Source organism: Oratosquilla oratoria, chromosome 30 (assembly GCF_046742065.1).
Source record: "Oratosquilla oratoria isolate Oo_2021 chromosome 30, ASM4674206v1, whole genome shotgun sequence".
NCBI lineage: Eukaryota > Metazoa > Arthropoda > Malacostraca > Stomatopoda > Squillidae > Oratosquilla > Oratosquilla oratoria.
Genome location: NC_134806.1, coordinates 22,864,479 through 22,879,478, shown reverse-complemented (window position 1 = coordinate 22,879,478; position 15,000 = coordinate 22,864,479). Strand labels below are relative to the sequence as shown.

The 15,000-nt window shown below is 38.9% G+C and overlaps 1 protein-coding gene across 1 annotated transcript in view; it reads right to left on the bottom strand.

Annotated features, from left to right (window-relative positions):
• The window catches only part of LOC143041048 (nephrin-like), a 570,810-nt gene extending 560,268 nt beyond the window's left edge, over positions 1–10,542 (bottom strand). Inside the window, exon 1 of the mRNA XM_076212666.1 lies at positions 10,335–10,542. Coding sequence (XP_076068781.1) covers positions 10,335–10,458 — 124 coding nt within the window. The 5' untranslated portion in view covers positions 10,459–10,542. The remainder of the gene's footprint in view (positions 1–10,334) is intronic.
• Positions 10,543–15,000: the final 4,458 nt, after the last annotated feature.

Sequence of the window (15,000 nt, the reverse complement as noted above, 5' to 3'; positions counted from 1 at the left end):
CTCCCTAATCCCTCTATATACTTATTTAAATCTATCTAAAAAGCCTCCCTTTCTTCTACACTCTTCTCACTACCGGGCCCACATGCATTTACAAAAACCCACATCTCCTTTCCCAGTTTCACCTTCATCCACATTAACCTTGAAGAAACCTCCTTCCACTCCACTACACGTTTACCTATCTCTTCACTTACTAGTATAGCCACCCCTTCTTTCCCTCGCCCTCTCTTTACTCTTGAGAACCTCCCAACTGCACTCCCAAACTCACAATCGTCCTTCCCTCTCAACTTAGTTTCACTCAAAGCCAACACATTCATTATTCTTCTCACAAACATGCTATCTCTTCCCTTTTACTCTCATCTGTACCACATCCACGCACATTAAAAAAACCAAACCTTATGGTACTAGTTGGAAAACTTCCAGACCATCTTATGCCTTTACTTTTTTTAGGAATTTTCTCTGTGGGGCTACGGGGAGAAGGATGCCTAGTCCCAATCCCCATCCCGTTTTTCTCGACTCTTACGGTCCAAGTGGGAATACTTGGTGGCAGCAATATATCCCCCACCACAAGGTACGCAAGAAAAGGAAATGAATATTCAGAGAAATGGTACAAGACAGCAACAAGGGGTTGGGGAACAGTATAATGGAGGGACAGTAGCAGTATAATATATATGTATATGTATATATATATTGTGGAGAAAAAGTTACACGTATCCATATAACTCAATGGAAATGGTAAAAAAAAAAAAATGTTAAGAAAGTAAGAAAAAAATTAATTTGAGGAGGGAGACGCCCTTTGGAAATAGAATCTAATTATCCAAGTAGCCCGAGTTATAGTGAATATATATGGTTTGGGGGGGCGGGAATTCGTGAATAAACAAACAGACTTTATTATAGTAGATACAAATGAGAGATAGTTATCCAAATACCTTAGGTTATAAGGTTTCAGAATATATAAGGTTGTAGGGGTCTATCTACAAAAGCCTAAAAGTAGTTCGTGAATAATCCCTAACCTAACCATACCCGACCTAACTTTGACCCTTAACCTTAACCAAAATATTTTTAATTAAAATATAACTATCGAAGTACCTGGAGTGATAGGGTATCAGAATATATATGGTTATGGGGGTCTATTTCCAAAACCCTAGGAGGAGTTCGTGAACAACAAAGAAACAAACAAACACACGGACAGACAGACAAATGAAAGATAGTTATCCAATTACCTATGGTTTTAAGGCTTCAGAATATATATTGTTATAGGGGTCTATCTGCAAAAACCTAGGAGGTATTCGTGAATAAATCTTAACCTAACCATACCCGACCTAACTTTAACCCTTAACCTTAACCAAAATATTTTTTAAATGAAATATAGTTATCCAAGGGAGTGATAGGGTATCAGAATATATATGGTTACGGGGGTCTATCTCCAAAACCTTAGGAGGAGTTCGTGAACAAACAAAGAAACAAACAAACACACGGACAGACAGACAAATGAAAGATAGTTATCCAATTACTTAGGGTTATAAGGTTTCAGAATATATATTGTTATAGGGGTCTATCTGCAAAAACCTAGGAGGTATTCATGAATAATTCTTAACCTAACCATACCCGACCTAACTTTAACCCTTAACCTTAACCAAAATATTTTTTAAATGAAATATAGTTATCCAAGTACCTGGAGTGATAGGGTATCAGAATATATATAGTTACGGGAGTCTATCTCCAAAACCCTAGAAGGAGTTCTTGATCAAACAAAGAAACAAACAAACACACGGACAGACAGACAGACATATGAAAGACTGAAAGATAGTTATCCAAGTATCTTGGGTTATAAGGTTTCAAAATGTATATGGTTATAGGGGTCTACCTGCAAAAACCTAGGAGGAGTTCGTGAATAATCCCTAACCTAACCATACCTCACCTAAATTTAACTCTAACCCTAAAAAACAAAAAACAAAAAAATCTTTGGAAATGAAATGTAGTTATTCAAGTACCAGGATAATCTGTAGTGTATGTATAAGTGTGTTCAAATGGGAATACGAGTATAAGCCTGTACGTGACGAGGTACCTATGCGCCAGGTGGTACCTATGTCTGAACCATTAACATCTTCAATGCAATTACGTACAATGCAATTCTTAATTCTCATTTGTCAATTGAGGGACAAATATGTAATCTCATATCTCAATATAACTGACTGATTAAGCCCTCTTGTTTTCCTTTTAGTGTCCTGTGGTTAAGTCTAAGCAAATTTGCTTTTTCTTCTTAGAGGGAAATCTCTGATAAAAAAAAAATTATATATATATATATATATATATATATATATATATATATATATCAGCCTTTCAGACCTAGTGTCCTTTTCTGAAATCTTGTTTTTGGTCAATTAAAGCAACTTTTAGTCAGCTTTAAAAAGTCCAAAAAGATGGGTCGCTTTTCTGAAAGAATCTTTTGAACCCATTGACCTTCCAAAATCCCCATGTGCAGCCAGACAATAGTAAAACTTTGAACAAATTTATAAAATAGAAATCCGAGCCCCAAGTGCGTTGTGTTTACGGAGTAGCAAATAGGAAAGTATATTGTGGTGAACTACCCCGCAAGGGGTAGCTAGAAATATCACTCTTGTTCTTCTCTACAATAAGATCCGAAATAGACTATATGCCCTTTACATACTCGCTTTCCTGTCATACTCACCGCTGCCCACGCAGCGTATGAAGATGACGTGGTGATGACAGCTGAGAATATGGGCGAATTCAGCGAAATGTTCATACCATTCTAGGGTATAGCAGGGCAAGTAGGTCTGGTGTACAATGAGACTAAGACCACAATCATAAAAATAAGAAGAGATGGCAATAGAAGTAGCATGCAGATATGCAGATCGGAATCCTAGATACGTAATGCACAGACAAATCTAAATATTTAGGAGCCCTAGTAATGGAAAGGAATGAAATGCTCAGCAAAATACACGAAAGGATAGCAGCGCTGAATAAAGATACTAATGTGCTCTCTAATGTGACCTCTCCTGTTTTCTATACTATTGTATTTAAGTTTTACTTTGTTGTGACACTATGTACTTTGAAAATGTCTTAATAGACGAAAACGTTCAGTATTCCGATCTTTAATTTCCTCGTGGTTACAAGCCAAATATATATATATATATATATATATATATATATATATATATATATATATATATATATATATATATGGCAATCGTTGTAAATATATAAAATCTGACAACCCCCTGAGTCTCCCTCGGAGGTTACATTGTATATGTAGAGGAGACTACAGTCTGGAACATTAAATTCACCAATGTAGAAGTAAACAACAAGGTTAGCAAGAAAAGAAAAATGGACACTAACCAAGCAGAGAAAATGAAAATTTGAAGTCTTTGAAGACTCCATCATTGGAAGAATTCTGAGCTCAATGATCGACGTAGAAATAGGAGAATGATGATGAAGATACAATATAGAAATCAGAATATAGACTGAACAGGGAAGGGGACTCGAAGGTAGCGATGAAAGGACTAAAACATATTTTTCGCTTTTGACAAATACTCTTTACCAATAGACATTTATTTTCATGCAATTGGCATCTCTTCTTCCGCTTTTCTGTTTACGATCTTATAAAACCACCATGTAACGTTTGTGTCGTAGCCGACACCCGTGAAGTAAATCGAACAAGTGAAGTTGGGATACACGAGGTAGTTTGTGATGACGTCATGACTTCACCTGTTCGATTTACTTCACGGGTGTCGGCTACGACACACTTAATATCAAGAGTAAACGCCGTAATTAAATACACTTGTGAATGCACTATAACGTCAAAAATTAGGACAGTGTGTGAATTAGGCTGTGCTAATATGTCATACTGATGTGAATGTTTATTTCGGAAATGTGAGCGAAAAACGATGGGTCAAAGCCACTGAAATACTTAGTAGCATATTATTTCGTTATTCAACAATAACAGCATACACAGCAGACACAAATACATACATATAGACATATACAGGCATACACACACACTCATAAAAACACGCACACACAAACAAACATTATCAAATGCACGCCCCTAGCACCCACCCGCCTCCCCAATATAAAAACATACACAGGCGTAGACAAGCACACACACACACACACACACACACACACACACACACACACACACACACACACACACACACACACACACACACACACACACACACACACACACACGACGGACGCATGCGCACACGCACACACATACACACACACATACACACACACACACACACACACACACACACACACACACACAAACACACACAAACACACACACAGAAACACACACACACACACACACACACACACACACACACACACACACACACACACACACACACACACACACACACACACACACACACACACACACACACACACACACACAAACAGCTCGTGGAGCAGTTGGTAGAGTTCCCGGCTGCCACTACGGTGGTCCGGGTTCGAATCCCGCCCAAGGCTGAAGTAATCTCACTATAGCAGCGCTGAGGGTTGTTAATCCAACTCTCGTGGGCGGGGAGCTGTGTGTGTGTGTGTACGTGTAAGACCACAGCATTACCCATAGATCGGTCATATATGAGCTCTGAGCTCTCTTCCGGGAGGGAAATAGCAGTCGATCAAGAGTCCAACACTTGATCCAAAGACCATGGTGAATCACACACACACACACACACACACACACACACAAACACACACACACACACACACACACACACACACACACACACACACACACACACACACACACACACACACACACACACACACACACACACACACACACACACACTCGGTGGCGCAGTTGGTAGAGCACTGAACTGCCACGATAGTGGCCTGGAGTTCCTGGTTCGAATTCTGCCCAGGGCCGAAATTATTTTGGTACCGCTGTGCTTCGGGTCGTTACTCTGACTCTCGTGGGCGGGGAGTTGTGTGTGTGTGTGTGTGTGTGTGTGTGCAAGGTCATAGCATTACCCATAGATCGGACCTACGAGCTCTGAGCTCTCTTCCAGGAGGGAAATAGCTGTTGATCACGAGTCCAACACGTGATCCAAAGACCAAGTGAATACACACACACACACACACACACACACACACACACACACACACACACACACACACACACACACACACACACGAACAACAACAACAACTAACGGTGACTGCTACTTGCCTCAGCAGTTCATATAAATAGGACAAAGGTGACGAGCTTAGTCATAGGAACATGTTTTCTACCGTGAGGATCCTCTGTTTTTTATTTTGTTTCTTTTGTCTTGTTTATCTACACGTAGAAAATGATTGGATAAAGTGGACGAAGCGTAACTGTTGACTGACAACCTGGTCGAGGAGTTGGCGTACCCATCAAGTCTGGGATCTTATCCGTAGCCCTGTTTTTTGTTGAAGAGCGCCATGGATGGTATCCATCCTCGAACCCCTCTTTGATCGTTTTCATTCAAGTAATCACGATAAGAGATGAGAAGGTTAGATAGTCAGGGGACATTTGAATATTCCATTAACTCGATTAAAGCTGCATCTCACAGCAAAAAGTGCTTTGGTTTTCTGAAAGTCTCCATTCCATGAGGCCGGGAATTATTGATCCTTTTCAAAGGCAACTTACTCAGTGCAGACACCGAGGATTACGGGACGACAATACGTAAACATGCAGGCCGACTCCTTTGTAACCTACTTCGTGTCTGTATTAGAAGCGATAATCACAGGTCACTTCTACAAGAATCTATGGGTCGAAGGAGACTTCCACCCAGTTTAACGAGTAAATTATAGACATAGAAAAATAAGAGCTTTGATGGAATTTGTTTCAAGGGTCAGGAATCAAGATGAAGTGTATTACAAAGGGATTAGTGAATTAAAGAAAGAAAATGTTCAAACAATTCGTGAAATGAATGCCCTAGAAAAAAAAAAAAAAAAAGTGGCTGAGGTAAAACGTGAAAATGAGGAATTGGAAAGCAAGGATGCAACAAATGATACGACCATAGAAAAGGTAAATGAAATAATGAAAGTAACTAACCGAAAAAAACTGGAGGAATTATAGATGAGGAAAAATGTTACAACTCAAGAAACAATGGAAAGAAGATCACGAAAAAAATAAGGTATCTTTTAAAGAAATTGTGTAACAACAAATGGAAGAGAAAACTAAGGAAACAGTCCTTCAGGTAATCAAAGAAAAGGAAAATTTAGTGAGAAATACAGTAGACAAAAAGAAGTGTGTAGTAGTACTTGGTTTGAAAAAAAAACTAGTTAGATTCGTGAGAGAAAAAGAAGAGAAAGATTTGGCGATAGATGTTTTTGGGAGTAATACAAGATAAGGAACAAGAGTTAGAAAAGGAAATAGAGGAAATTCATAGAATAGGAAGGTATGCAGAAGAAGGAAATCGACCCCTAAAGATCAAATTAAGGTCACAGAGGGCAGCGGAAGAAATACTAACAAAAGCAAGTTAGGTAATACTGAGCACTATATAGATGAATGGATAAAAATAGATATGAACTTTGAAGAAAGATAAAAAGAGAATAAATTAAGAAGTGAAGCTTAAAAAAAAAAAAAAACGAGAAGAGAACGGACTCCGAGAAAAAAAAAAGAAAAAAAAAAGAAGAGTGTTAGATATGATGCTGAGAAAATTGTATCTTCATGAAAAGGGAAGAGAGAGAGAGAGAGAAAGATGGAGAGAGAGTATAGAAAGTTAAAAGTAGCTTATACTAATATAAATGGTCTAATTTTAGGATTAAATGAGCTTCATGAGTACTTGTCAGAATCAAAACCAGACATAATGGCAGTTGAAGAGACATAATTAAAGGGTCTACTATCTCCTAAAAGTGTTGGAAATGGATTATATAATCATTGGCTTAGAAATAGAGAGGAAAAACAAGGTGGAGAGGTCACGTTCTTGGCTAAGAAAAACTTATATGTGATGAAGGTTACAGGAGGGAACATTGTGGAAATGATCACGATAAGAGTTGAAAACAAAGACATGAATAAAAAGAATGTTTGTGGCAATCTATGTGCCCCCAAAAACGAGATATTGGAGAGAGATTACTCTAAAATGTTAGAAAATATAAGGATTTCATCAAATGGGGTACTGAATGATGAAGGAAACGTGATACTTATGGGGGATTTTAACTGCAAAGAAATCTGTTGGGAAGAGATGACAATGAAAGGTGGAGAAGAATTATGGAGAAATGCATTACTTGACATGACTATGGAAAATACAATGACACAATGGGTAAAAGAAAACACCATATATTGAAATAATGAAGAACCGTCAAAACCGGATTTATTCATTACGTTAAAAGCTGAAATTATGGATAAAATTGAATACAAGACACCAGTTGGGAAGAGTAACCACATATTACTTGAACCAGAATTAAACGAGGAAATGTATATAAAGAAAAATGAGAAATACAGAAAAGAGAGACTGGTATATAGTAAAACGGACTTTATGAATCTTAAGAAAAAAATTCAAGAAGTGAGTTGGGATAAATTTCACAATGAAAAGATGCAAGTGGAAGAAAAATGGAAGATTCTAAAGGATATCTATAATGAAGGGGTAGATAAACATGTACCAAGACAAAAAAAGGAAAAGGCAGATAATAAGTGCTGGTTTAACATATATTGTAGCGAGGAAAAAAGGAGAGAGAGAGAAAGAGAGAGAGAGAGAGAGAGAGAGAGAGAGAGAGAGAGAGAGAGAGAGAGAGAGAGAGAGAGAGAGAGAGAGAGAGAGAGAGAGAGAGAGAGAGAGAGAGAGAGAGAGAGAGAGAGAGAGAGAGAGAGAGAGAGAGAGAGAGAGAGAGAGAGAGAGAGAGAGAGACAGAGAGAGAGAGAGAGAGAGAGAGAGAGAGAGAGAGAGAGAGAGAGAGATAAAGCTTGGAAAAGCTGGAGAAAATGTAAAACTCCTAGAAAGTGGCAAATATATATCAATGAAAAATACTTAGTGAAGAAAGATCTATGATAGGACATAGTGGAGAAATGTAAGGATCAACCAAAAATATTCTATAGATATGTGAATGGAAATTTGAAAAACAAGTATGAATCAGAGAAACTATGCCAGGGGAATATGGAATACACAGAAGATTTAGAAATGGCTGAGATCATGAGTAAATATTTCAAATCAGTTTTCACCAGAGAAAAGGCCTGGCATTGGGATGAAGGGCGAGAAGTGACCCCCCCCCCCCCCCCCGCCCTCTGGGGGAAATAATAGCAACACGGGCTGAAATCATGGGATCAAATAACAAGCCCGGATAGAATTACAAACTGGATACTAGAGGAGTGTAAAGAAGAACTGGTAGGCAAAATATACAATATAATAAATTGTTCCCTTAAGGAAGGAAAAATACCAGAATACTGGAAAAAGGCCAACATCGTACCAATATATAGATGAGGTAACAAAGAAGACCTAACAAATTGCAGACCGATTTCCCTCACAATTACTGTAGCCGAAACTTGTGAAAAAGTTATCAAAAACGATGAAAAAAAAAAATCTGGAAAAGAACAATATACTAAATCCGAGACAGTTGGGATTCAGGCAGGGAAGATCATGTGCCACAAATATGATCTGCTTTTACTCAAGAATATTAGATATAATACATGAAAGGGTCAGATGGGCTGATTGTGCTTTCCTAGATCTACAAAAATATTTTGACAAAGTGTCACATTGAAAAATATTAGGAAAACTGAAAACTATAGGAGGAATACAAGGTAAACTACTGGAACGGATGGAGGATTTCCTGCATGGACGAAAAATGAGAGTAGTGCTTAGAGATATAGGTTCTACTTGGAAAGAGGTGATTAGTGGAGTTCCACAAGGATCGGTACTGGCTCCAATTATGTTTGCTATTTATGTGAATGACATGGAGGAGGTTGTAGACAGTTACATGAGCTTCTTTGCTGATGACGCAAAATTGTTGAAAAAAGTGAGCACTGAAGTAGACTGGGAGTCGCTGCAGAGAGATTTGAAAATAAAATCTGGGAGTCAGAAGTGAGAAGTGGACTTTAACATCAAGAAATGTAGTACAACGAAATTTGGTACAGTAAAAGTAAAAGCAGAATATCAGGACAATGTAAGATCGGTGGAAAGGATGAAAGGAAAGTGGAATTTGAAAAAGACCTAGGAGTAATCATCACAAAGGACATGTTCCCTGATAAACAGATAAGCAAAATTGTCGGAGAAACCTACAACCTGCTGAGGTCAATAAAAGTGGCATCTATTTACTCGGACGCTTGGACGAAGAAATGGTGAAAAAATACTAGTCACACTAATAAGACCAAGATTGGAGTACGCAGTGACACTATGGCCACCCAGTATAAAAAAGAACATAAGGAAAATTGAAAGAATCCAAAGAGCAACTACGAAGATGACCTCCACACTTTCAGAACTGTCAAACGAAGACAGGCTGTCAAAACTAGAGTTACCGACCCTGGAACAAAAAGGAGAAAGAGGAGAATTTTTGACCATCTGTAGAATCATGTAAGGCACAGAAGTCCTTTATAGAGAAGACTTATTAAAATGGGATACGAGAAATACAAGAGGACATGGATAGAACCTCATAAAGTACAGTTATAGAAGAGACGTGAAAAAGAACAGCTTTCGCCACAGAGTGGTGGATGTAACAAACTGGACGAAATGATAGTGTTTGCAGAATTCAAACACGAATTTAAGGACAATTTAGATACTGCAAGATACAGAGACGGTACACCACGAGCATAGCTCCCTTTCCCATAAGATACAACTAAGTAAATACACACACACACACACACACACACACACACACACACACACACACACACACACACACACACACACACACACACACACACACACACACACACACACACATAAACACACACACACACACACACACACACACACACACACACACACACACACACACACACACACACACACACACACACAAACAAACAAAACACACACAGATGCACAAACACACACACACACACACACACACGCGCGCACACACACACACACACACACACACACACACACACACACAAACACACACACAAACACACACACATAATAAAAACAACTATGGAGCAAAAGTTGGTTTGTTCAGATACTGACTAAGATTACCTGGTGGAAACTTCAGTAAATACCTGGGTTGCCAAAAAATGGGGTAAGGGATTGGCTTATGAAGATAAGCTCAAGATCATCTTAACCTTTTCTTTCCATCAGCTAAAGAAAATCGCCTTGCGCCATTTAGAATGAACATTAAAGTTGTGAGACACAATGGCATGTTTAAAACATTTAATCGTCTAAAACGGTTCTTACCTATAACAGTCAGGTTGACCTTTGTTATGGAGATGGGTCGGATCTTGTAGTCCACTCTACAGGTGTACAGCGCCTGGTCGGCCACTTTGACATCCTCTAAGACCAAAGTGGGCGGGTCCGACATGATCCTGAAGAAGGCTCTCTTACCCAGGTAGCTTTCGTCCGCCCAACGCACGCCCTCCGAGAACGGCCCACTCCTCGAGTCATAACTGTAAAAAAGGAATAAAGAAGAAGACGTTAGTCGTTTCGAAATGTGAGCATGTAGTGATCGAATGGATTTTGGCGGCGCCTCTGCAAGGAGGGAAACCTGAAGAAGTAGGTTTGAAATCCTAAGTATAGGTCCCTAACGTCATTATAAACGTGTCAACTAACCTTAGTACATATGAAAAATGAAATTTAAAAAAATCTCTCATTTTCTAAGATAAGCGAATTATGACATTTTGTAAATAGAGGGGTATAAGTTATTTTGCCTGCTCGTTGGTAAACTTTTAGTCTTTCTAGAGTCGAAAAGATGAGACGTAGTGTGAAAAGTTTTGTCACTCATTTTGTGAACATTGAATAAGGGCCAGACACCAAACTCCCTGCGAATAGGGTAACGCCACAGACGGTATTCTGGTATTAAAACATGTATAGAGCTTCTTTAACATTATTTGGAAGTTTAGATTTAAGTATATTTTTCATCTGAAGCCAGGTTATTTCAGTCAGCTGTAAATCTTTTCTAATACAAGTCAAAGAAGTAAGCCCACATGATTTTTCTTCTGTGACCTTACGATTATTCACACACACACACACACACACACACACACACACACACACACACACACACACACACACACACACACGCGCGCGCGCGCGCGCGCGCGCGCAGGCCTGGACAGAACACGATCATTCCAAATTGTTAGAATATACAAAACATGAACTAACTGATAAGAGGAAATACAGTAATCATGGGTGATTTTAATTAAAAATAAATATGTTGGGAAGAAATGACAGTGAGAGGTGGAGAGGACATATGGGGCAGCATGCTACTCGATATGACCATTGAATACACAGTGGCTCAATGGATAAAGGAAAATACCAGATACAGAAACAATGAGGAATCTACGAGACTGGATTTAGTACTTACATCGGAACCTGAAATATTAGACAGAATAGATTACAAAACACCATTAGGAAAGAGCGACCATGTACTAATAGAATTCGAACTAAAAGAGCAAATAGACCTAAGAAAAAATGAGAAACATAGAATAGGAAGACCAATGTATAGCAAAACGAATTTTGAGGAACTTAAGAAAAAAAAATCGTAATGCAAACTGGGAAAAATTCCTAAATGAAGAAACAAGGATGTAAGAGAAATGGAATATACCAAAAGAAATTTATAATGAAACTGTGATCAAATATGTTCCATAACAAAAGCAAGAAAGAATATACATAAAGAACTGGTACTACAAAAAATGTAGTGAAGCCAAGAATAAAAGAGACAAAGCCTGGAAAAAATGGGAAAAAGAAAAGAAAAAAAGAGCAAATGGCAAACATATATCAAACTAAGAAACGATTATTTAAAAATACGCAGAGAAGAAAAGAGAAATTATGAAAAGGAAGTAATAGGAAAATGCAAGGAACAACCGAAACGATTTCATAGATATGTGAACGGTAAACTAAAAAACAAACAAGAAATAGAAAATTTGCGCCAAGGAAGTCATGAATACACAAAAGAACAAGAAATGGCAGAAGTTATGAGTAACCACTTCAAATCGGTATTCACAATTGAGAACACACCTAACTGTGAGGGAATAGAGAGACAGAAATCCCCCCAAATGAAGGGAATAACTGTAACAAAAAAGGAAATCAGTGACCATATAAAAAATCTTGACGTTAGAAAAACGCATGGTCCAGATGGAATTGCAAATTGGATACTGAATGAATGCGTAGAGGAATTAACAGATAAAATACACACTATAATCAAATGCTCGCTCAAAGAAGGAAAGGTACCACAAAACTGGAAAAATGCAAACATTGTACCAATATATAAAGGAGGAAACAAGGAAAATCCAACTAACTACGAACCGGTCTCCCTAACAAGCACAGTAGCTAAAATATGTGAAAAAGTGATAGAAAGTAGATGGGTTAAATATCTGGAAGAAAAATCTATACTAAACCCAAGCATATTTGGATTTAGACGGGGAAGATCATGTACAACAAACATAATCTGCCTCTATTCAAGACTAATAGATATAGATGAGAGAGATGGATGGGGAGACTGTGCCTATCTAGATCTACAAAAGGCATTTGACAAAGTACAACACAATAAATCAATAGGAAAATTAGAATCAATAGGTGGCATTGCAGGTAACTTATTAGAACGGATGAATGATTTCCTGACTGGGAGAAAAATAAGGGTAGTAATTAGAGACAAATACTCGAAATGGGAAGAAATGATAAGTGGTGTTCCACAAGGGTCTGTGCTGGCTCCAATCATGTTTGGCATATACATAAACGACATGGACGAAGGAGTCGAATGTTATATGAATTTCTTCGCGGATGACGCAAAAGTATTAAAGAAAGTATCTCAGCAGAAGAGAATTATGACTGTTACAATCAAATCTGTACAAAATCTGGAAATGGACTTAAAAGTGGGAAGTGAACTTCAATATCAAGAAGTGTAGCATGATGGAGTTTGGAAAAGGCAAAAAAAAAAAAAGAATTTCAAAAAATTTAAAATTGGTGAAAAAGAAATAAAAAAAGTGCACTCGGAAAGGGACCTTGGAGTGATAATCAGCAAAGATATGACACCGGATAGACATATAAACAAAAAAGTCGGTGAAACCTACAACCTACTAAGTTCAATGAAAATGGCATTTGAATACTTGGATGAAGAAATTATTTAAGAAAAATATTAGTCACATTAACTAGACCAAAACTGGAATATGCAATGACACTCAGTACTAAAAAGAATAGAAGGAAAATAAAAAGAATACAGAGAGCAACAACAAAGTTGGCACCAGCTCTTTCCAAATTAACATACGAACAAAGATTATCGAAATTAGAACTACCAACACTAGAGCAAAGAAGAGAAACAGGTGATCTGCTGACTATGTTCAGAATCATGAAAGGAATGTAAATCCTTGACAGAAAAGATTGACTAAAAATTACAATGGAAAAACAAGAGGTCATGAAAAGAAACTCAAAAAGGACAACTACAGAAGAGATCGGAAAAAGAATAGCTTCCCACACAGAGTGCTGGATATATGGAATAACTTAGATAAAGGAACAGTGTGTGCAAATACTATTCAAGATTAAAAGAAAGAAAAAAAAAACTTGATGCTGAAAGATACAAAGACGGTCACCACGAGCATATCTCACTTCCCGTATTATACAACTAGGTAAACACACACACACACACACACACACACACACACACACACACACACACACACACACACACACACACACACACACACACACACACACACACACACACACACACACACACACACACACACACACACACACACACGCGCGCGACCCGTGGGGCAGTGGTAGAGTTCCCGGCCGCCACTACGGCGGTCCGGGTTCGAATCCCACTCAGGGCTGAAATAATTTTAGTATCACCGCGCTGCGAGTCGTTACTCTAACTCTCGTGGGCGGGGAGTTGGGTGTGTGTGTAAGGTCACAGTATTACCTATGGATAGATCATATATGAGCTCTCAACTCTCTTCCAGGAGGAAAATAGCTGTCGATCACGAGTCCAATACGTGATCCAAGACTATGTTGAATCATACATACATATAACAAGGCTTTTTCCCCCTTCCAAGGGAGGTAGCCAAAAAGGGAAAGGCATAAAAACACTCCCACCCATTTCATCCCTAAATACACTCCACACCCCTCCCACCCTCCCTCTCATCTGAGCACCTCCTGGATGACGGGTCATCCCTGCACCCTGCCCACCGCCCTGGGTCAGAAGCAGTGTCGCAAGACACAGCACATCCACAGCAAGGCCGCTTCATTTAATAGGCGACCCCCCCTCTCCGTCCCCCCTTGCATATAAGGAGAGGACGGGGAGAAATCCCTTCGGGCTGCGTCAAAATTTACTCACACATACTACCCCACCCCCCATCCCCCCGCCCATTCCTCCTCATGCAATCACAACATCATCCATATACAACCATTCTCCACTCACCTTTGTCTTCCGTCCTCTCCCTTCCTTCCTCAACAGACATTCCCCTCTTCCCCAAAGCCCCCTTCACCCCATCCATCCATCTCATCCTAGGACGTCCCCTCATGTTCACTTCCTCCACATCTGCCTTCCATACCTCTTTTACTATTCTTTCTTCACTCATTCTTTCCATGTGTCCAAACCATCCTAATATTCTTTCATCAACCCTATCTCCCAAATCCTTTTTCACCCCTGTTCTCCTCCTCACCTCCTCATTTCTCACTCTATCCAGCCTAGTAACCCCCACCATACTTCTCAGACACCTCATCTCAAACACATTCAAACTCCTTCTCTCTTCTTCTCTTATGTTCCACGTTTCTGCCCCATACAGTGCTGTTGGCACAATCACTCCTTCATACAGTCTCCTCTTCGCATCCATTCCTAAATGTCTATTCCTCATTACACTCATTAATCCACCAAGGCATTTACTCGCTTCTCTCAATCTACATT